Source organism: Zychaea mexicana (assembly GCF_025766255.1).
Source record: "Zychaea mexicana strain RSA 1403 chromosome Unknown BDB00scaffold_220, whole genome shotgun sequence".
NCBI classification, from domain to species: domain Eukaryota; kingdom Fungi; phylum Mucoromycota; class Mucoromycetes; order Mucorales; family Lichtheimiaceae; genus Zychaea; species Zychaea mexicana.
The window spans coordinates 18,542-41,067 of NW_026516883.1; the positions used below are offsets into that span (position 1 = coordinate 18,542).

At 42.8% G+C, this 22,526-nt stretch overlaps 8 protein-coding genes across 8 annotated transcripts; 2 read left to right on the top strand and 6 right to left on the bottom strand.

Annotated features, from left to right (window-relative positions):
* Positions 1-18: 18 nt before the first annotated feature.
* Positions 19-3,204, top strand: BDB00DRAFT_862930 (ATP-dependent protease La; the record flags this gene model as incomplete). Its single annotated transcript, XM_053126101.1, has 5 exons — positions 19-958; positions 1,060-1,581; positions 1,669-1,772; positions 1,844-2,574; positions 2,703-3,204. Coding segments are annotated over 5 exons (2,791 nt in total), but the record flags the coding sequence as incomplete, so codon positions are not given.
* A 95-nt stretch (positions 3,205-3,299) lies between these two features.
* On the bottom strand, positions 3,300-3,709 carry BDB00DRAFT_777068 (ETC complex I subunit conserved region-domain-containing protein; the record flags this gene model as incomplete). The annotated part of the gene is made up of 2 exons (XM_053120294.1): positions 3,300-3,409; positions 3,499-3,709. Coding segments are annotated over 2 exons (321 nt in total), but the record flags the coding sequence as incomplete, so codon positions are not given.
* A 1,186-nt stretch (positions 3,710-4,895) lies between these two features.
* Positions 4,896-5,452, bottom strand: BDB00DRAFT_793659 (cytochrome c oxidase subunit VA-domain-containing protein; the record flags this gene model as incomplete). The annotated part of the gene is made up of 2 exons (XM_053121232.1): positions 4,896-5,233; positions 5,371-5,452. 2 exons carry the CDS (start codon positions 5,450-5,452, stop codon positions 4,896-4,898), a joined length of 420 nt encoding a protein of 139 aa, XP_052972396.1.
* A 185-nt stretch (positions 5,453-5,637) lies between these two features.
* On the bottom strand, positions 5,638-7,504 carry BDB00DRAFT_862947 (uncharacterized protein). The gene is made up of 7 exons (XM_053126102.1): positions 7,231-7,504; positions 6,832-7,134; positions 6,646-6,743; positions 6,504-6,558; positions 6,359-6,431; positions 5,915-6,253; positions 5,638-5,805 (listed from the first exon to the last, which is right to left on the bottom strand). Exons 1-6 carry the CDS (start codon positions 7,350-7,352, stop codon positions 6,020-6,022), a joined length of 885 nt encoding a protein of 294 aa, XP_052972397.1. The 5' UTR covers positions 7,353-7,504; the 3' UTR covers positions 5,638-5,805; positions 5,915-6,019.
* A 22-nt stretch (positions 7,505-7,526) lies between these two features.
* BDB00DRAFT_862949 (RNA polymerase) lies at positions 7,527-8,594 on the bottom strand. Its single transcript, XM_053126103.1, has 3 exons — positions 8,408-8,594; positions 7,985-8,291; positions 7,527-7,849 (listed from the first exon to the last, which is right to left on the bottom strand). Exons 1-3 carry the CDS (start codon positions 8,484-8,486, stop codon positions 7,741-7,743), a joined length of 495 nt encoding a protein of 164 aa, XP_052972398.1. The 5' UTR covers positions 8,487-8,594; the 3' UTR covers positions 7,527-7,740.
* Positions 8,595-17,510: 8,916 nt separating this feature from the next.
* On the top strand, positions 17,511-18,472 carry BDB00DRAFT_862976 (uncharacterized protein). The gene is given in 3 exon segments (XM_053126104.1): positions 17,511-17,729; positions 17,747-18,089; positions 18,168-18,472. The coding sequence occupies 2 exon segments, from the start codon at positions 17,880-17,882 to the stop codon at positions 18,336-18,338; spliced, it is 381 nt and encodes a 126-aa protein (XP_052972399.1). The 5' UTR covers positions 17,511-17,729; positions 17,747-17,879; the 3' UTR covers positions 18,339-18,472.
* Positions 18,473-18,746: 274 nt separating this feature from the next.
* On the bottom strand, positions 18,747-19,031 carry BDB00DRAFT_862983 (uncharacterized protein; the record flags this gene model as incomplete). Its single annotated transcript, XM_053126105.1, has 1 exon — positions 18,747-19,031. A coding segment is annotated over exon 1 (176 nt), but the record flags the coding sequence as incomplete, so codon positions are not given.
* Positions 19,032-21,601: 2,570 nt separating this feature from the next.
* Positions 21,602-22,264, bottom strand: BDB00DRAFT_262444 (uncharacterized protein). Its single transcript, XM_053116697.1, has one exon. The coding sequence runs from the start codon at positions 22,014-22,016 to the stop codon at positions 21,681-21,683; it is 336 nt and encodes a 111-aa protein (XP_052972401.1). The 5' UTR covers positions 22,017-22,264; the 3' UTR covers positions 21,602-21,680.
* Between the last annotated feature and the right edge of the window lie 262 nt (positions 22,265-22,526).

Consider the following 22,526-nt stretch of genomic DNA (forward strand, 5'->3'; position numbering starts at 1 on the left):
AAAGAGAGAGAGACCCATCATGTGGTGTGAGGTTTTTCTTCTTTTGCATTTGATTGCTTTGCCAGGTGAACGCATAAAGATACACAGTTGCATATCCTACAAACACAATTCTTTTCTTTCCTTCTTCTTTTTGCTCATACCACAAGCAATAAGAATGCCATCTTTGCCAGAATCACTCGTAGCAGTCCCTCTTGACAAGAAGGTCCTGCTACCGTCCATTGTCATTAAAGTCACTCTTCGTGGCCGAGAAGCAACTCTTTTGGTCCGCAGGCACTTTAAGCAGCAAGAGTACCAACGAGGTCCTTTGCAACTTGCCTGTATTCCAGTACGGCCATCGCCTCCTTCAATAACAAATGCAGCATCATTGGCTCCAGCGGTGGCGGCTGCTTCAGATGAAGATGTTCCACCGCAAGAAGCTGGTACGGCCATTGTTCCACGGCCAGGCGCTGCACCAGCAGGCTCCCCAAAAGACCAGGAAGAGGAAAAGCTTGTTCCGAAACGAATGCGGCCGTCGCTATTCAACTATGGCTGTACGGGCCGAATTGTTCGAGTACAGCGTCTAGGTACGGGTGCTTATGGTATATTCCTTGAAGGTCTTGCTCGGTGTAGGATCAATGGCTATTCGGAAGAAGAAACAGAGGGCCTGACAACAGCCAAGGTCAGCTACGTAAATAAGAATTACTCATCCGAGCAGCAGCAACAGCACGCCAAGGAGGATATGGCTCGATTCGTGGCGCTAGCGCGTGCGTTTGTCAGCAAGATGCGTGACCTGCAGATACCGCAAAGCTTGGTCGAACAGTTGTCTGCATTGCTGGATTCACAACCCGTACCAGTTATGGCCGATATGCTCGTATGCGTGATTGAAACCTCGTTCGAGGAGAAGCTCAGTTTGCTGGCTACAGAGGATGTCAAGGAGCGATTGAACAAGGCATCTCAGTGGATGACGCGCCAGTTACATGTAACAATTGGTGTTTTGGTTCTTGGAGAGGCAGAGAGGCCGGTTTCTTTTTTCACACAGGATGTTTTTGTTAATGTTTGTTATTGTTATGGGAAAAAAAGGTACTAAAAATATCCGATGAAATACATTCAGCAGTGGAAGGGAGCTTGACCAAGAAGCAACGCGAGTTTTACCTCAAGCAGCAGTTGGATGCCATTCGTCAGGAGCTGAATCAAAGCAAAAACAACAATACATCATATAGTACGTCGGCATCCAATCCGGCAGTACCAAAGCGTCATCCACAAGATGTAGAGGAAGATGATATGACCATGCTTAATCGACGCATAATGGAAGCCAAGTTACCGAACGAGGCCTTGACCGTTGCGCAACGTGAGCTCAAACGTATCCAGCGATTGCAGCCTTCGTCGAACGAATGGGCAGTCGCGCGAAACTATCTAGAATGTTTGGCAGATATACCATGGAGCAAGCAGACTAAGGATATTTTGGATATTGCCCGTGCAAAGAAACAGCTTGATGATGATCATTTTGGTTTGGCTCATGTCAAGAAGCGCATTATTGAATATTTGTCGGTCGCAAAGCTGAAAGGAGATCTAAAGGCACCCATCCTTTGTTTTGTTGGACCTGTAAGTATTGTAAAAAAAGACAAAAGAATGCGTGTCTGGTGCTGGATTACTAAAATGATTTATTATTATCACTTTTTGTGTGTGTAGCCAGGCGTAGGTAAGACCTCATTAGGTCGATCTATCGCCCTGGCCCTCAGTCGCAAATTTCATCGGATCTCTTTAGGCGGTGTTCGAGACGAAGCAGACATGCGGTAAGAGTTTTTTTTTACCTAACCATTTTGCCTTCCAAAATTTGTTAACGAAACTCTGTTGTATTACATAGCGGTCATCGACGAACGTATGTGGGTGCCATGCCTGGTTTGATTATCCAAGGCGTGCGCCGCTGTGGGGTCAATAACCCGGTTTTCCTTCTTGACGAAGTCGACAAACTCGTACACTCAAGCCACTATGGCGATCCAGCAGCTGCGCTACTCGAAGTCCTCGATCCTGAACAGAACGTCAGCTTCAGCGACCACTATCTCAATGTGCCATTCGACCTGTCCAAGGCTATTTTTATAGCGACAGCCAACTCCCTTGACACAATCCCAGCGCCGCTTTTGGACCGCATGGAAGTCATCCAGTTACATGGTTATACCTTTGAAGAAAAGCTCCACATTGCACGCACTCATTTACTCTCCAAGCAAATCGAACAACACGGACTTACGCCAGATAAGATCAGTATCGATGATCAAGCTCTGCTCTGGTTAGCAGAACAGTATACCCGGGAAAGCGGCGTTCGTAACCTCGAGCGAACGATTGCATCTGTGATTCGTAGCAAGTGTGTACAGCTTGCAGATCTGTTGGAAGAAGGGCAAGAGCATCATTATAGCCCCATAGTGATGCTGAAGGATATTCCAGATATGCTTGGCGCTCCACCATTTGAGAAGGAAGCTGTCGAGCGAGAGCCTCTCCCCGGCGTTGCCACTGGATTGGCTTATTCGAGCAGCGGAAATGGTGGTATTTTGTTTGTCGAGTCTACCAAGATGCCAGGCAAAGGCAACTTACACCTGACAGGTAAACCCATTATAAGATGAGAAGCTCGGCCCCTCAATTTAAAGGGTTCAGAGCATCCCGTTTCCCTTTTCTTCCTTCTGCAAAAGCTCTCTAACCTTACACGCCGCATCTGCTATATAATAATCTAGGATCGTTGGGTGATGTGATCAAAGAATCCGCTCAGATTGCACTGACGTGGGTCAAGGCAAATGCGTTCGCACTCAAAATTGTACAGACACAACATGAAAACATTGTCGCGCACCACGATATCCATGTCCACATCCCGTCGGGTGCTATGAAAAAGGATGGGCCGAGTGCCGGTGTGACTTTGATCACCTCGCTCGTATCACTTTTTACCGGATGCATAGTCTCGCCTACGACAGCAATGACTGGTGAAATATCTCTACGAGGCAACGTTTTGCCGGTGGGTGGTATCAAGGAAAAGGTGATATCTGCGCATCGTGCTGGTGTCCGTAAAATTGTGTTGCCGGAGCGCAATCGTAAGGACGTGGATGCTGATGTACCTGCAAGTGTTAAGGCCGATATTCGGTTTGTGTATGCGAAGACGGTGTGGGATGTACTCGAGGCAACAATCGTAATGGCGGATAAGTCAGTATGGCGACCGGTGGAGAGCCATTTGTAGTAGTAGTAGTAGTTATAATATAACTTGGATACAATGTTGGTTGTTCTTGTCTTCTTTTTTTATTATTTTCTATACACAAAAAAAGAGCTTTCTCTCTCTCTCTCTATTTGGTCTTGATCATTCTCAACTTGCCGGCCGAGTACTTGTAGTTGTCAGCATAGGCCTTCTTGACGAAGCTGGACTTCTTGGGTTCCTGAACATAGTAGTTCCAACCTGTATTTGACAAAATCACCCGAGAAGACAATAACATTCAATTAATATCCAACAATCATGATACGAACACTTTTTTTCTTTTTCTCTACCTTGTCGCTCAGCGAACTCAATGGCCGACTCCTTGGAGTAGAACTTGATTTGCAAAGATTGTTGGTAATCGGCACTGGAAGCCCAACCCATCAAAGGGTTTTCCCAACGGTTGGCATCTTCCACAATATCGAAATCAATTCTCCAAATGCGTGTGTTGTTCTTTCCCGATTGCGTAGCGGGCTTGGCAGGAGTGAAAATGCGAACCGAACGTTCCAAAGTCAAAGCCTCTACATGTATGGATTTTTTTGCCACGTTAACAATTGTTCGAGATTTTCCCTATCGTCGTCGTCTCGGTAAAAAGGGGTCGAGAAGAAAAAAAGAAAATCATACCGGGAGCACCGGAGACAGCTTCGACCGAGACGGGCTGTTGTTCGGTACGGGTGACTTCAGAAGACACAAAACGACGACCAGTAAGGTTCCATGCAGACCGAGTGACCGATCGGGCAACGAGTGAGTTCATTGTGAGTGTATGTGTGTTGGTATTAGATAGGTGTTGTTCCCCGACGACCCACTCAATAGGGAAACAAATTTGCTTCGTGATGACATCCGCGCCTCAATCATTGTTTTTCGGCTCCGCTAGGGACAAGGCTCGCGCTGAAAGTCACGGCACGAAAAGAAAGGTAAGGTTATCATCAATTTATACGACATGGATAAAGAAGCACTGTGAGCAGCAGAAGTGCAGTTGCAGAAGGAACAGTTTAGAGAATTTAGGTTATATGAGAGATACAACCAAACAATTAGTTCCTATCTAACCTAATCGCTGAATTTGCGGTTTGTAGGGTCACTAAGTGTACCGTGAATAGATAAATATCAACCACTCTATACTCTGAGTGATCCAGTATATTACTAACCAAAACATGAAGCATTGTCCGGGCTCGGTCTACTTGACGTGTTCGACAACATCCGGATATCACTGTTATAGCACCACATTTCATACATTCATCCAAGGTCTACCGCGATGATTGATCCAGCAGTACGTCTCCATGTTTTTGGCAACTAATAAAGGTACCACAGCCAAGTATAGAGCCGGGGAAAGTAACATAACCAGTACATGGCAAAACCTTTGGATACCCCCTAGTCCCCCAACCGTGCCTCCTCCTCACTAGTCCTTGATCCAACAGTATACCCGCCTATTTGTTTGGCATCATGTTTTGGTGCTGGTTGTATATGATTATTTGATAAGAAACAAAAATATGTCTATATGAACAATCTTTTGTAGATTCAGTCTCGTTTCTTAGTTATTGTGCAAAAGGTCGAATCGAGAAAGAAGGATAATTTTTTAATGGATGTGTGTGCTGTTGTTGCTGTTGTTGTTGCTGTTGAATGTTGCTTTGCATGGCGGAAGGGGATACGTCTTTTTGGACAAAAGGGAAAAAAATCAGGCCATATCATTAAATTACAAGTTCAATTCTTCCTTGGTAGCAACGCCCAATTCCTCTCTAACGGGAGCCAACTCGTCCAAGTATTGCTTGTACTGGTCCTCGTTTTCAGTCTTTTCCTTGACACCTTCAAAGATACGGACAGCCGTAGCATAGTCGTTGACACGGCGCGAGGCTCTCAGGGCCGACTCGACAACAGAGGGTGCGGGCACAAGATCATAAGCGAAGGCGTTGTTAAGACCACGCTGCAACTCAAAGAGATCCTCGACACCATCAAAGAACTTGACATAACGTTCAGTATACGATTCAAAGCTCTCGTCTTCGTGACCAGCCGAATACATGCGGGCACCCATGACTAAAACATTAATCAAATGACAAGGTTATACATCAGTAAATCTTTTCAATTATTCGATTATTCCAATTATTGTTGTTGTTGCTGTCGCTGCTTGGTTTTTTTTTTTTCGAAGTCGCGTCATGTTGAGAGTAATTTACCCATGGTGGCACGACGGGCGACGGGAGCGGTCGAGCGAACGGCCGAGCGAGAGACAACACCAGTGAAGGCAGCGCGAAGCATTATGTATGAAAATGTGCGGAGTGGGGAGAGGTTGGAGGCGTGTTAAAGGAAGCAACTTCTTCTAAAAAAATATAAAGCGGCGTTGCCGGGGGCCAAACCATCGTGACGTAGCGTTCGCAAACCGCCGGATATTTTTTTTTACAAAATCAGCTCATAAAAAGTTTCTTTTCGCTCCACTGAAGCTTCTTCAACTCATTCAATACCATTTTCTTAGACCAAAGCATATGAATCACTTCAACTTCTGCTTTTTTAAGAAGCGTTTGCTAAGTGAGAGTTACCCATGAACCCTACCACGACAACGTAACCATGTACTTTTGTTTTGCGGGTGTGGTATATGCTGTTTTGATCATAAAGTGAGACAAATAGATCGAACCCTTGATGACAACAGTCGAGCAATATCACACAGCATTGATTTGACCTTTTTTCCTCATGTCATACGTATTCATTTTCGAAAATCATTAGCTTGAAAAAATGAATCCACACTCGAACATATGCGCTAGCATTTTTTTCTCTTGATTAATGTGACAAATTAAAAAAATTTAACAAAAGGTATACAGATTATCATCTCTAGTGGAAGCGACCAGGAACAACTGGGTGACTCGCTGACAAGCCGCCATCGACTGCAATAGCTTGACCATTCACGTAAGAAGCCTCCTCGCTAGCAAGGAAGGCGACAACATTGGCAATTTCTGAAGCAACACCGTATCGTCTGGTAGGGTTCAACTGTCCAATCTTGTGTGCGGAGCCCTTTTGACGAGCATAATCAAAAGTACCCTTGGTCATGCCGGTTTCGATCAAACCCTAAATGTACACATAGCACAGTTATTCTACATGTTAGATTTCCTTCCTTCCTTCCTTTCTCTTTCGATCGGATTATTAATATCTTAACGGGGGAAGAGCACTCACAGGACACATGGCATTGACACGGACATCAGTGCCTGCATATTGGAACGAACTTGTTTGGCACAAGTTAATGACACTAGAAAAGATATAAAGATTAGATCAGAATACAAACAGGAATTATGCAAAATTTTGACAATTAGTAACTTACGCAGCCTTGGAGGCAGAGTATTCAGGTGAGCCAGCACCAGATCGAATACCAGCCACTATTAATAAAAAAGAAAAAGAGAATCAGAATTCGTATTGCCCTACCACGACGATTGTTGTGTATTTCCTGACAATCAAAGACATACCGGAAGCAGTGCAAATGATGGAACCACCAGATCGTTCCTTACTACCCTTGCCAGTAATTTGCATGGCAGGACCAGCATAACGGCACGCCAGGAAAGCACTATACACACAAACATAATGTAAACAATCCAATCCACTGCTCTAAAACATGTTGAAAACCTTAAACCACGTTATGATACAACACATACCTCAAAGCATTAATGCGCATCATAGTCATGAATGATTCCTCGTCTTCATTTTGCAGAGTGTTGCCGGTAGCAATGCCGGCGTTAGCAAAGAACACATCCAAACGACCAAACTTGTTGATAGCATCATCAATGATGCCAGTAACATCGGCAGTCTTTGCAGCATTCACGGCGCGCGGAATGACTTGCACGCCTGGATACTGAGCTTCAACGTCCTTTGCAAGTTCTTCGAGGCTGTCAACACCGAGATCAGTAGCGTAAATGACCTTGGGTCCACGTCGTGCAAGAGCATACACGGTGGCACGACTGAATATTAAAAAAAGTAATGAAAAAAGGCTTAGTTAGCATATATTGTACCGAGGCAGAAAGAGTTGGTTTCTCGAGGAAAAAGTTGAGTTTTACCCAATGCCGTAGAGGGAGCCTGCACCGGTGACAATGCAGACTTTGTCCTTGAGAGACGGGCCGACAGCAGCCAAGTGGGCGGCAATCTGACCGACACGATCGTTGGCAGTAGATTGAGACATTTTGCGTTACAAGAGAGAGAGAGAAAGAGTATGTGTGTGTGTGTGTGAAGGTTGTGTGGGGGAACGGGTCGTCTTCCTAAAATAAGGGTTGAGTGAACTTAATGCACTTTTAAAAACTACTTAGTCATTAGAATTAAGATGTGTCAACTCCGTGCTAATACAGACAGACAACCGGGAACTTTTCTCACATCTGAATTCAAGCTTGATCATCATCTTCATTGTTCCGCTCCGAGCCTCCCTCTTCTTTCCACAATTCTCCCCTTTCAAATAGTGTTTTTTTTTATTATGTACATTTGATGTTAATATGCGAAATAGTATGGAGATAGTAGCAAATGAAGATGGAAGGAGAAAAGAATAGAGGTGTGTTTGTGTGTGTGGAATCATTCTTCTACTTGCGCATCAAAAGGTACAGGTGCTCGCCAACAACGATCTTTTGCAAATGTCTATAATCACCCTCCAAGCACATCAATAAGCCGCCAAACGAGATATAAACAGACCTGTTATGAGCAAAAAACACATAAAAAAATCAATACCCATGATGTTGTCGGTATCCTTTGCTCCCTTTTTATCATCCATCGCAACTACAGCACTTTCACACACACGCCACTATATACACTTTTAAAACCGCTTACACTCGCTGTCCTGCCGAAACAGTGCTTGCACCTGATCCGGTTGCAGAATCATCGTATCGGTAGACTTTGCCAAACATAACATATTCGTATTCATCGCTCAAGTCTCGTTCTCCAGGTGCGCGTTCGCGCCAGCTCTCACGCTTTTCAGATCCATCGGCATTGGTGGCAGGAGCAACAGCCTCCAACGAAAGAGTTGAAGCCAAAACCAAAGAGAACTTGTCTGCAATCTGAAGTGGGTAGATCTCGGCATTAAAGTCGAGTTGTAAATCCATTTCGTAGTTTTCAGATCGGGCCACTAATCGAGACACTATATAATATTTGGGAAAATTATTCAAGGATTAAGCATATTTCTACTTAAATTCACGCCGTGATTGCTGGTACAATCTTTTTGTTACGGAAAAGGTAGAAAAGCATAAGGCATACCACGATCAAATCGCTTTCCATTGGGATCAATGTCCTTAATATCAAAAATATCCTGGAACAACAGATTCTCTTCGGCCATTGTGTGTCTCTGTAAGTGTGTGTGGCGGGAAACAAACAAGTGTCAAAGCGAGTGAGGCATTTCCAAAAATCTCTTGTAGAACAGTCACTCTCGAGAGGCAAAGCACAGACCATTATCAAAATCAAGTATGGCATTAGTTATTATCACCAGGCAACCAACGGTTACTTGAAAGCATCATATTGAAACGTGCGTTAGCCAAAACTAGAATTAACCTCCTACAGAGACCATCGTTGATAGAAATATCAAATACTGCATCTCTGTACTATTCATCACTTTACTTCAAGTGCGATGCCATGTTAAAGAGTTAAAATCCGGTTTTTGCTTTAGCTTTCTTACTAACTTTGTAATTAAGATAAAAATACCATATTTTACGACGATACATACACTGGTGGAGAGAAATGCGAAAAAGCATCAACAACATAGTTATATTAGTCTCCACAACCTCCTCCTCCATCACCACCATCACATCCACCTCCTGCTCCATCACCTCCACAGCCAGATGTAGAGCTGCCAAGGCCGCTCTCAACTGAAAACCCCGGGTCACTAAAGCCAAAGTATCTTTCGCAAGCACCGCCACTGAAAATATTGCCAGAGCCGCTTCTGCTGGTTCGGAACGATGATTGTATCCACTGTACGCTTTACCTTGACGATACCTTATATTTCGCGTAAAACAGAGCTCCTTCAATCAAATATTCCAAGTGGATTTGAAGTGAACCTGCGTACGTCCTCCGAGGATCAGTCGACACCTTTTTCAGTCGTTCATTCCCGTTATTCATTCCCTTTAGACTACTTAAGGCGCATGGCCCGATTCATGATGTATCCTCTCTTCATATTATTTCTGTCCAGGTATTAAATTCCCTATGAGCTCTACCTTCGTCATTTGCCGAGAGCCACGACAATTTGACCACTGTACGATAGGAGTATCGCCCCGAAGCATCTCTTTGCAAGTAATGAAATTTTAAGCGTTTTCATTTTTATGTGTTCCAAAATCCTTCATAAAGAGCAGCATTGAAGTTGAATATCTTTCATCCGGTATCAGTGATGACGATATCGTCTATTTTTCTAAATATTGCTATACTAAAACAAGTCCGCATTACGTTAGTTGAGCTGTAGTCGCACGATACGAGCTATATGTAGAATACACGTTCGCAAACCTTACCCCGTGTACTAACTTCCTTTGCAGAAAGAACCTTATCAAGGAAATTTTCATTCAAACATAATGCGTTATAGTTTTTTTCTTTGGATTACTTGTTATATAAGAAAGTCATAATAATTCAAACCCAATATATCCGTATTCAGTAAGTGCCGCTGCCTGATGGCAAACCGAAATAATGCTCCAGGGGTGTCACTAAAAATGGTGCACCGCTGAAATGGTGCACCGAGATTTGTGACTCGGAAAATATGCTTTTTTCTCTTCGGTTCCTGAAAGAACAAAATCTACTGTTCAAAATACAACAATGTCCAAATACATTACCTTTTTTCGAAGAAGATTTGTTAAGGACTCCTATGAAGAGGAGGCTCCCGCCTATTTTGACTCCAAAAGCGAAAAGTACTATTTTCGACAAAGCATCTAGTCCTTCACGACACTCAATCAAACTTACTCAAAACTTTTCGATTTTTGACAGGTACGTAAAACTGAATTTGGACATTGGATGGTCTATGCGCAAGGTTTATGGTCCTCGAAAACAAAAGCACAATATCCATCGCTACAAGAAGAAATGCAATGGTTTTGTCCTCTGCACTAGAGAGGCCTGCAAATTCTATGGCAAACATTTGCGCCCGCGCTGCGATTTTGAACAAATTCATAAACAATGCCAGCTTGGGTGTATGCGCTGCGGAGGCGATTTAGAGCACGTTGACACTTGTAAAACAGAGGCGTTCTACTATTTCGACGGCAGTAAATGCACTGTTAAGCAGATCGGCACACATGACCACGAACGATATACTGCGAAGCATCTATCGGAAGTAGAGAAGGAAACACTGGCAGAGAGAATTCGAAGTGATCCAATGGTGACACCCGAGGCAGCTATTCATGGCAACAACAAGCGAACTGGGGAAATCGTTGAATCGATCATTAAGATCAACCCAATTCTTGGCACGAGGGACAGAGCCGAGTATGAAATCAACAAAGTACGCGAGGAACGAGATATTCCAAGAAAAGGTGAATTTCTCGGCGACTTGGGCAAGATTATGAATGAGTTCCCTGGGTACTTCCTCCACGCCCACGTTCTACCAGGCTCATTCTTTTTGGCGTATCGGTCACCGACTCTTAAAGAATATGTTCACTTTCAAGATTTTCCGGCTGTTACCGATGTCACTTTCAAGGCATTTGAGAAAGGATACTATCTCTGCTCAACAGTGATCTATGTTCCTGAACTGAAAAAACACACAGTGATCTTCCAAGCTGTCCTGGATGGCCTTTCACAAACCTACTTTGCCCAATACTTTTTTGCATTCTTCACAGAGTACAACGTTAAGTTTGAAGGCAACAATTCCTTTCTCGGTATGATGATGGATTTCTCTTTGGCACAAAGGAATGGTTTTCTGCAAGCCTACACACAGTACACCAGAAAGGATGACGGCATGCGGTTCCTAAAAGGGTGCTATATGCACTGGATGCAATCCATTCAACGTCTCAACAGCAATTACAGCATCGTTCTACCCGAATCCAGCGAACGATTTCGTGAACTGAACTGCATCATTCGGACAACTGAAGATGCTGATGAATTTTGCCGTAGTTGTAAGGAACTGGTGACAAATTTCAAGCATACTTTCAAATGGCTCAAATGGTGGCTACAACCATCTATAAGCAGCATGATTTTTCGACATCGCTCCAGCATGAATGACGCCCTCCGCAGCCACCCTTATCGTACCACAAATGCAGTGGAAGCGTTCCATAGAGATTTATACCGAGATACTGTACACAACTTGCCTATATCTCTAGCGCTTCCACAAACGTTGAATTATATCCGCTTAGATGAATTGACACTGAAAAACTATGAAGAAAATGCGGTGCCTGCTTCATACAACAGAGCACCACGACAAACTCGAAAACGATCAAAAAAAAACTTTGACAATGATGGACGTGCTCCGGATGTTTTCGGTAAACTTGTTAATGATGTTACCACCGATCAACAACCACTGGACCATTTTCTTTATGACGACCAAGCTGAAAGCAAGACACTATCACAAGCAGAAAAGACCTCCAACAAGAGCACCATGCCCTTCGCCAAAAGACTTTCGAAAGAGGATATCAAAGCAGTATCACAGCAAGATATCTTGAATAAGATTGATGAACGCGCCCTGCACCTTTTGGATATGAAAGTTGATCCGTTCACGTTGAAAGAAATTGAGACAATGGCTGAGAACTTGGAGACAGGGTCAGACGAAATGATGCAATATATCATGGGTGGCGAGATGAAGAATGAAAAGAAGAGGCAAGAAGTGAAGGAGAAAAATGCAATGAGCAAGACCAAAGAAAAGATGAAGACGGAGAAGAAAACAGAGAAAACGATGGACAAGAAAACTGAAAACAACCAGAAGAAAAGAAAACAACCGGAAAATCAAGCTGAGGACTTATGGCCGAGTAACAGGAAAAGTCTTCGAAGAGAACCATGGTAATTTTAATAGATTATTGGGAGCGATTGACAGTATAACTGAATTCAATTCAATAGTTTCGTCCATCGAGAGATCCCGCTCGATTGCTCGTTTGGAATTAAGCAAATCAAAGCTGACGGATGGTGTTAATATCGTGCCCTTGCTCTCCAACTTCATGGTGACCAAGATCAATATATCAAGGTCAAACAAGCAATTCTTGATCAGCTTTTTGCGAACTATGATTTCTATCGCGATACTCTATAGAACGGACGTGAGGTCATAATGCAAAATGCGATCAAACGAATGGAATATGGTATCACACCAGAAACAGCACAATACCAGAAGTACACTTGCAGTTCGGATTATTGGTTCAATGCGATAATAGATGCCCAAATTGCTGCAGATGCATATACTGTGCCGATTGCAGTATATGATGATCGCTTGGATTGGAACAGTGTTTAATACTTGCCTTTTACTATCCCAAAGGGAACCAATCGACAACCGCAGCCAATAACTCTTTCTCTTAGCTCAAATCACTTTAACGCAATTGACCTCGTTCCATCCAGAGCACTACATAGGGAGTGGCCACCCGTCAGACCTTATCATGAGATAGGTTGGCATCGTCTTGGACTTAAGGCAGATTACAAGACTACATGGCGGTATCTTCATAGAAGACGCTTGACCGAAAACGAGAAACAATTTTTCATAGACATTGACACAAGTGTCATATATAAACAGCAGAAAAGAATTTATTAAATATTACTAAATATCATAAATTTCGGTTTACACAGTGCCAGAGCTAAAGTGAAGTTTGGAAGAGAAATTAACGTATGGGATGCATATACGAACGGTAGAAACCGCAGGAGAGAAAGGAATGATGGGTGCACTTTTCTGGCACTTTGTCGGTGCACTTTTACTGTGCGCCTCGAACCACCGTCACATCGCTGTCACAAGTCTCGGTGCACCATTTCGGCGGTGCACCATTTTTCGTGTCTCTCATGCTCCAGCTGCCAACACCCGCACCTCACGAAAAGACATGCCATCGACTGTCTCAACATGCATTCCCGCTCCCGTGTCAACCGCATACATCACAGCGACCCTTTATCCTTCATTCTCAACCAGCTCCCTTAGTCGCCACCAAAATCAGCCGCACCATCAACCACCTCATAACCACTTGGACGATAATCTGCACCAACCTGGCAGAACTCGACGCTCTACAACACCCGGACTCCGACCTATAACAATACTATGACGCCAACCCCCCTCCCCCGACCGTATGCCTTTAAGAATGTTATCCAAACCAATATATATCACCTTGAAGGACTTGTCTCGGCTGTTTCGTAATCGCCAACTATGGATATTAAGCAAAGAGAATCGTAGCGATCAATGGCAATAACAATTATAATCCTCCCCTCACGTATGCCTTTAAGAATGTTATCCAAAACACTATATATCACCTTGAAGGACTGGTCTCGGCTGTTTCGTGATCGCCTACTATGAATATTAAAGAAAAGAGAATCGTAACAATCAATGGCAATAACAATTATAATCCTCCCCTCACGTATGCCTTTAAGAATGTTATCCAAAACACTATATATCACCTTGAAGGACTGGTCTCGGCTGTTTCGTGATCGTCAACTATGGATATTAAAGAAAAGAGAATCGTAGCAATTAATAGCAATAAGAATTGTCGTGCAATACAACATCAAAACAAATGAGAACCCTCTTGTGTAACCCTAGTCGCGAAAGCCATTGTGTCTTGTAAAAAATCCGTATGTGCGCTTAGCATAGAGCTCTATTATGGTAATATAAACAGAGATCCGTATGAGAAGTTACCATAGAGCCCAAAGTCTACAACGCAGCATGTTGTGTGGTTGGAAAGTGGCTGTACAACCGTCAAAACAGCCAAGAACTGATCAACTATGTATATACAAAAAAAGAAAGTTATATGAATTAGTAGTAATAAAGATCATGGTGGCGGGCTTCTGTCAAAAGCTTGCTTCCCACGCTTTCAGGCTGTACCCTTCTCTTCCTTCTGCCATTCACCAACCGCAATGACTTGAGACTTCTGTTGTCGTTTGCAATGCTAGATTCAGTAATGTTAACTTTGACATTGTTCGTTATAAAAACTAATTTATATATGTGCAGCAAAGAAAGAATAATACTCACACGGCAACAAGAGCACCTTTTTTCGAGTGACGGACCCGCTTTATACACAAAGAGAGGGCATAAAGAGCTTGCTACCGTTCAGGTCGTACCTGTCCGTTCATTCCACCATTCACCAACCGCAATTGTTTGAGATTTGTGTTGCCCTACAGTGTACAATTCCGATTGCAATAAAGTTAACTTTGACATTGCCTTTGACATTGTTCGTTGTAAAAAATACTTTATATGTGCAACAAAGATAAAATAACATACACTTTCGCTGACACCGCGACTCGATCAGCTGCAAAGATTGTTGTACGCAATGCGCGAATTGCGTACTGCCACCCACGTTGAGTGTCTGTAAGAGCACCTTTTTTCCAGTTACAGAACCGCTTTATACAAAACCACAGGCGATTAAATTATACTTTATGCCGCAAAATGGACGTCCGTGCGCACACATATTGTTCTGCTTGCTATACTAGCCATGTAAAACAAAGTCCGCTCCAAAGGCACAGCACTGTAGAAATCTAGAAAAAGTATAAAGCACGTCATGACGTTTTCTGTTGCCGGTATTATTAGTACCTTCCCATACAGAATTCGGCGGCAGTCTTTTTTTTTATGATCAAATATGTATGTTTGTAAAAGAAATGTAATATGAAGCATACTTTCCGTGAAACCAACCCAAACCATTGTATGCTGCCTTGAGGAGATCGACGGCGCCCGTTTTCTATGATCAACTATGTATATAAAATCAGAAAGTACCATCAGTGACTAAGAGTAATAGCAGTCAATAGTACTAAGAACTATAATGCACTCTCCCTCGACCGTATGGTTGAAGATGTCACACCACAACATATACCTTGAGGGCGTAACCACCGGCTGATTACGTCATCGTCACCTACATACATCGAAGAAAAGAAGGTCATATCGAATATCAATAGTAATGCTGTTGCTGGGTACGCTTAATTTATAATAATCATCTTTCATATAAAAAAGTGTCAAACCGTTATAAACGTATCAGTGTTTTGACCACCATAATCTCCATCACAACAACAACAACAACAACAACAACAACCGCAGCAGCAGCAGCAGCAGCGGCAGCAACGCTGGTGAGCAAGAACAGGATTAGAAAGAGCGAGCAACAATAACACCCGCATCTCATACAGTAGAGCTCGCACAACATAGTGCTGAGCCTTTCGACGTGGATATCTGATTATTAGCAGAGGGTTTCGGCGGTTCGTCGAACTGATTTTCTAAATGTTTTATCTTATGGTCGACGGAAGAGTATTGCGCTGTTTGCTGTAATGGAGAGATCATCAACAGGGTTGAGCAGCCCGCAGCGGCACTGTAACCTGACAACAGCTCAAAGCTAAGATTCCCGATTTTTGTGTGAAATTGAAAGAGGTGTGAGAATTGACGGATCCTGCATTTAAGTAAACCGTCAACTCCTATGTATTAAGTACATAAAAATAAGCACTGGCTATGGTGTGCTTGCATTTCGGTAGAATACCTTCGCCACAGATTTTATTATACTATAAAAGAGAATACAGAGCGCAAACACATATATAAATACACTGTGGTAAAACACATCATTACAGTACCTAAATCATCATCGGAATAAGGTACTCGGCTAAAAATCAAGCAAAAGCATACACAGCAATTACCATGGCAATAAGCTAAGCACTGTCGCATAGAGACAATCCAACCGAGTTGTGTAAAGCACGTAAACATTATACTCGGATGATCCAGCATATGTAAGGCTATTATAACCCGATATGGACTGACGCGATATGATGCATAGACGTATGTCATTTGTGATCTCTTAATCTCTTATACGATTATTTACCAAGAAAAGGGAGCCGATGATGCACTCAGAACGGAAGTTTTGTCATCACAAGTTATATTGACGAATTCAAATCAGAAAAAAGGAAAAGTATCTGGGGTATGATAGCGGATAGTGTTATGCAAGTTGTTTAATATGATATCTTATCACCAGCATGACTGAGCGTGTATTGGATTGGGTGGGAGTAAATGTGTGCTGAACGCCGTAGCCAGCGTCTTCTCATACGAGTATATGCCCACGGCAATCAGCGATTGCCGATCGTCCAAGCCCGCAATGATGGATGTGGGCAGCTTTGAACAAATTGTCAAATTATAGACCAGCATGGCTGTTTTCGGTTAATCAAGGGGTTGAAAGGGGCGTGGCGAGCGAAACAAACCATTAAACTGGTTCTCTCAGCTTAGAACAGCTTGCCTTAAGCGCCGTTGTTGCTGGAGTCCATACCCTCCCAACAAATTCTTTCCTTTCGATTATTTCGCTAGCAGAACTACGCGACCACAGAAATGTAAAAAAAGGAAAGGTGCAAAGTGCATTCCAAAGTGTGATAAAGCGCGTTGTGATCGTTTTACTGTCGTCTGTCATTGTTCCCCGCTTTGTTTAGCACGGAGCTGTGGATGGGCAAAAAAAATAAGGAACTTGTCGTGCACATAAAAAAAAGGCGAAGCAAAAGCGGTAAAACGTTTATAAGAAGAGTGCGAGAAGAGAAAAATTTGTTTATTGTGTTTATCATTTTCTTATTTGTGTGTAATAAATAATAAGTAATAATAATAAAAGCTCGTTTTAATTATCCCAACATATACCGTTGGCATCACATGCACCCGAAGGTGCACGATCGGCCGGAGTATATGACCACATTCCCACTGATACATTGCAAAAGATTTCCTATGACCGGACCACTGAATCCGGCCAATCCTCAGAATCCTCTTGACAATCCCCAGCACAAGCAATGACCCGATCATGGCACTACACAGTGAATCTGTACTACAGATCAAAGCTGTACCAAAACGAACTGAAGAGAAGAGAAAAAAGAAAGGCGAAATTGCTCGCTTTATATATAGGCAGCCAGGGGGACCACGGGAAAAAGGCTGAGACCAGGACCGACAGAGGCAAGACCAGGACCAAGGGAAGAGCCAGAGCGAGGGGAAGACCAGAACCAACGGAAGAGCCAGAGCGAGGGGAAGACCAGAACCAAGGGAAGAGCCAAGAGAAAGACCAGGAGGATCCAAGGGAGTGAAGGGAAAAGAAAAGTGAAGGAAAGAAAGAGTGAAGAGAAAAAGGGAATGGCCTGAAAAATGTGGGCGTATTTACATTTTTTGAACTCAAACCCCTGTCTTAAAAAAACACGTCACCTGACTTGTGATTCGTCATTCAAAAACATGTGAGAAAGCAAAGGGTAGGGAAGAAAAAAACATGTGCAGAAGAGACATGGTCAAGCGGTCAAGCGGTCAAGCGGTCAAGAAGAAGGCGTGTGTGATTTGCGTGTATTATTGTCCTACGAAGGTTTCCACCGGTATCATGCAGGGCGTGTCCCGACAACGTCGCCGCTTGTTTTCCAATAGGAAGGTACGTGCACCCCGTCAAGCCAGAAGGTGCACATAGGTTTCAGCAACACATCCCTGAGGAAAAGTAAAAGACAAGTGCCAGGAATGGTTGAAATTGTGAGAAATATTTTATCAACAGAGATTAGTGGTACTGTGACAAGATGCTTACATAAGAAGAAGCCACATTACTTTCGTGCCGAACTGAAAAGACTGTCGCCTTTTTGTATACGAAAAGAAGCGTTCGAACTAAAGGATAGTTGCTTTGATGCAATGACTTTTAAAAGAATGATGCGCACTGTTATCATACCTTCCTCTTTCTCTGTGATTATGTCGTCACTGAGGTCTGGTAGCAGTTGTAACAGCCACATCAAGGTACATGCTCTACGTATGTGCTTAGTATGGATTATAATTCATATGTACAGTCCAAAGCGTTGCCAAGCGGTCTTTTACAACAACTGGGCAAAGCAAACCGCCACAACGGTTGGATTAACTCTATCGCCTCGTCTCAATCACTAATAATACACAAAGTACGCGTAAATTAGCAGACAACTAACCAAGATTCAATATGCTCACGACACTTTACGACGGCTCTACGACATTACGTTTCGCAATGAATTGTACTTTCTCAAGTCAAGCAGCAACAACAGCAGCATCAGAGAAGATGACAATGTCAAGTTTAAAAGAGATTACGCGATGGAAGTGCGTCAAACAACTTTCTGGGCAAAGTAGCTTTGAGTGCCGCGGCGAAGTTCTACTCTCCATGCTGCAAAACCGAATAACCACGCCACCACATCGCACCATGGTTAATCCAACAACGGCCGAGACTTTCTACAATGGCTCACTTATCCCATCAGGAAGCTGGATACGACATTCAGCACATACTTACTCCAAACCAAAAATGATGTATATTTCGCCAACACCTTGCGCGAATATATCGTTATCATCCGAAGCTATTGTTCACCGGCCCAATATCGACGCGGTACAAATCCAAAAGTAATCTCGTATTCAACATAAGCAACATTGACGGTAGACACTGTACCGAGACCCTTTGATCCCTGGCTTGAGCTTGGCGCTAACCAAAACTAGTACATGCCCAATCATTCTGATCATAAGTATTTTTTTATGGTCTGGAGGCAGAACTTATTCCCAACAGAGTGTCCAGAGGAGTGACGGACTATTGGGTGTGAATACATGTATGAGAAAATGAGGAACAGAGAAGTGACGGAAAAGAGAAACCTATTTATATGTGCGGTGATAGATGGCAGTGGCATGAGCAGCTACTGCCTGCGGAATGAAAGGGTGGCCTTCGAATATGAAAAACCAATGTGCTGACCAGATCGCTTGAACGATGGCGATGCATAGAAGAGTGGTTTTGGGTTGGGAGCAAAAGCGACGTGCGAAGACAGCAGTCTTCATCGCATGTGCGATAGCCGGCAGGCGTGGATCGGCACTGTGAAACGGTGCCCGAACCAGCTGATGATAAGTATTGATTAGCTTGCATAACACTATCCGCTATCATCGCCCATCCGCTCGTTTCCACCTGCCACTGCCAGGTGCCTTTTTTTTTTTGTGACAAGACATCCATTCTAAGTGCATCATAAGCAGACCTTCTCTTTCTAAATTATCGTAAAGGATATCAAGAGATCACTAACGACATACGCCTATGCATCATATTGCGTCAGTCCATACAGTATCGGCTTATAGCCGCCCCTCGTTGTACAGGTGTAAGATCTTCCATATTCATGATATAATCGCAATCGTACTGCTACTGCTTAGAAAAGCTGGATAATCCGAGTATAGTGTTTCCGTGCTTTACAATTGTGTCTATGCTACAATGCTTAGCTGGTTGCCGTGGTAGTTGTCTGTATATACTTTTGATGTTAACCAAATATCTTATCTGATGATGTCTTTGGACAGTGTAATAATGTGTTTTACCACACAATGTATTTAAAAATGTGTTTGCGCTCTGTATTCTCTTTTGAAAAACTAGCAACGAAGGTATTCTAGCGAAATGCATGCACACCATAGCTAGTGCTTATACAGTATGTAGTTAATAGGACTTGACGTATACGTATTGTAACAGTGCATATTTTATTCGGTGTAAGTAGTTTCATCAATTGCTCCATAGTGTTGGGATACAGTAGTAGGGTGATAAACGTAGGTTGAAAGAAGTTGAAGATATAAAAAAGTGTCAAACCGTTATAAATTGCGCTGATGAAACTGTGAGCGGTCCTTGCTTGATCGTAAACTATATAGAGAAGAAGGTCATATCGAATATCAATAGTATTGCAGGGTACGCTTCACTTATAAAATAACGATACATTTCAAAAAAGAGTGTCAAACCGTTATAAATTGCGCTGATGAAACTGTGAGCGGTCCTTGCTTGATCGTGAACTATATAGAGAAGAAGGTCATATCGAATATCAATAGTATTGTAGGGTACGCTTCACTTATAAACATCCATCACGATTCCCACATTTCAAAAAAGAGAGTGTCAAACCGTTATAAATTGCGCTGATGAAACTGTGAGCGGTCCTTGCTTGATCGTGAACTATATAGAGAAGAAGGTCATATCGAATATCAATAGTATTGCAGGGTACGCTCACTTATAAACATCCATCACGATTCCCACATTTCAAAAAGAGTGTCAAACCGTTATAAATTGCGCTGATGAAACTGTGAGCGGTCCTTGCTTGATCGTGAACTATATAGAGAAGAAGGTCATATCGAATATCAATAGTATTTCAGGGTACGCTTCACTTATAAACATCCATCACGATTCCCACATTTCAAAAAAGATTGTCAAACCGTCATAAATTGCGCTGATGAAATTGGCAGCGGCCGTATCTTCATTGTCAACTATAAATAAAAGGTCATATCAAGTACCAATAATATATTGTTGCTACCCCCTCCCCCTCACGTATGCCTTTAAGAATGTTATCCAAACCAATATATATCACCTTGAAGGACTGGTCTCGGCTGTTTCGTGATCGCCAACTATGGCTATTAAAGAAAAGAGAATCGTAGCAGTCAATGGCAATAACAATTATATTTCTCCCCTCACGTATGCCTTTAAGAATGTTATCCAAACCACTACATATCACCTTGAAGGATGTGTCTCGGCTGTTTCGTGATCGTCAACTATGGATATTAAAGAAAAGAGAATCGTAGCAATTAATAGCAATAAGAATTGTCGTGCAATACAACATCAAAACAAATGAGAACCCTCTTGTGTAACCCTAGTCGCGAAAGCCATTGTGTCTTGTAAAAAATCCGTATGTGCGCTTAGCATAGAGCTCTATGGTAATTTAAACAGAGATCCGTATGAGAAGTTACCATAGAGCCCAAAGTCTACAACGCAGCATGTTGTGTGGTTGGAAAGTGGCTGTACAACCGTCAAAACAGCCAAGAACTGATCAACTATGTATATACAAAAAAAGAAAGTTATATGAATTAGTAGTAATAAAGATCATGGTGGCGGGCTTCTGTCAAAAGCTTGCTTCCCACGCTTTCAGGCTGTACCCTTCTCTTCCTTCTGCCATTCACCAACCGCAATGACTTGAGACTTTTGTTGTCGTTTGCAATGCTAGATTCAGTAATGTTAACTTTGACATTGTTCGTTATAAAAACTACTTTATATATGTGCAGCAAAGAAAGAATAATACTCACACGGCAACAAGAGCACCTTTTTTCGAGTGACGGACCCGCTTTATACACAAAGAGAGGGCATAAAGAGCTTGCTACCGTTCAGGTCGTACCTGTCCGTTCATTCCACCATTCACCAACCGCAATTGTTTGAGATTTGTGTTGCCCTACAGTGTACAATTCCGATTGCAATAAAGTTAACTTTGACATTGCCTTTGACATTGTTCGTTGTAAAAAATACTTTATATGTGCAACAAAGATAAAATAACATACACTTTCGCTGACACCGCGACTCGATCAGCTGCAAAGATTGTTGTACGCAATGCGCGAATTGCGTACTGCCACCCACGTTGAGTGTCTGTAAGAGCACCTTTTTTCCAGTTACAGAACCGCTTTATACAAAACCACAGGCGATCAAATTATACTTTATGCCGCAAAATCGACGTCCGTGCGCACACATATTGTTCTGCTTGCTATACTAGCCATGTAAAACAAAGTCCGCTCCAAAGGCACAGCACTGTAGAAATCTAGAAAAAGTATAAAGCACGTCATGACGTTTTCTGTTGCCGGCATTAGTACCTTCCCATAAAGAATTCGGCGGCAGTCTTTTTTTTTATGATCAAATATGTATGTTTGTAAAAGAAATGTAATATGAAGCATACTTTCCGTGAAACCAACCCAAACCATTGTATGCTGCCTTGAGGAGATCGACGGCGCCCGTTTTCTATGATCAACTATGTATATAAAATCAGAAAGTACCATCAGTGACTAAGAGTAATAGCAGTCAATAGTACTAAGAACTATAATGCACTCTCCCTCGACCGTATGGTTGAAGATGTCACCAACCACAACATATACCTTGAGGGCGTAATCGCCGGCTGATTACGTCATCGTCACCTACATACATCGAAGAAAAGAAGGTCATATCGAATATCAATAGTAATGTGTGCTGGGTACGCTTAATTTATAATAATCATCTTTCATATAAAAAAGTGTCAAACCGTTATAAACGTATCAGTGTTTTGACCACCATAATCTCCATCACAACAACAACAACAACAACAACAACCGCAGCAGCAGCAGCAGCAGCGGCAGCAACGCTGGTGAGCAAGAACAGGATTAGAAAGAGCGAGCAACAATAACACCCGCATCTCATACAGTAGAGCTCGCACAACATAGTGCTGAGCCTTTCGACGTGGATATCTGATTATTAGCAGAGGGTTTCGGCGGTTCGTCGAACTGATTTTCTTTTCTTTAAATGTCTTATCTTAT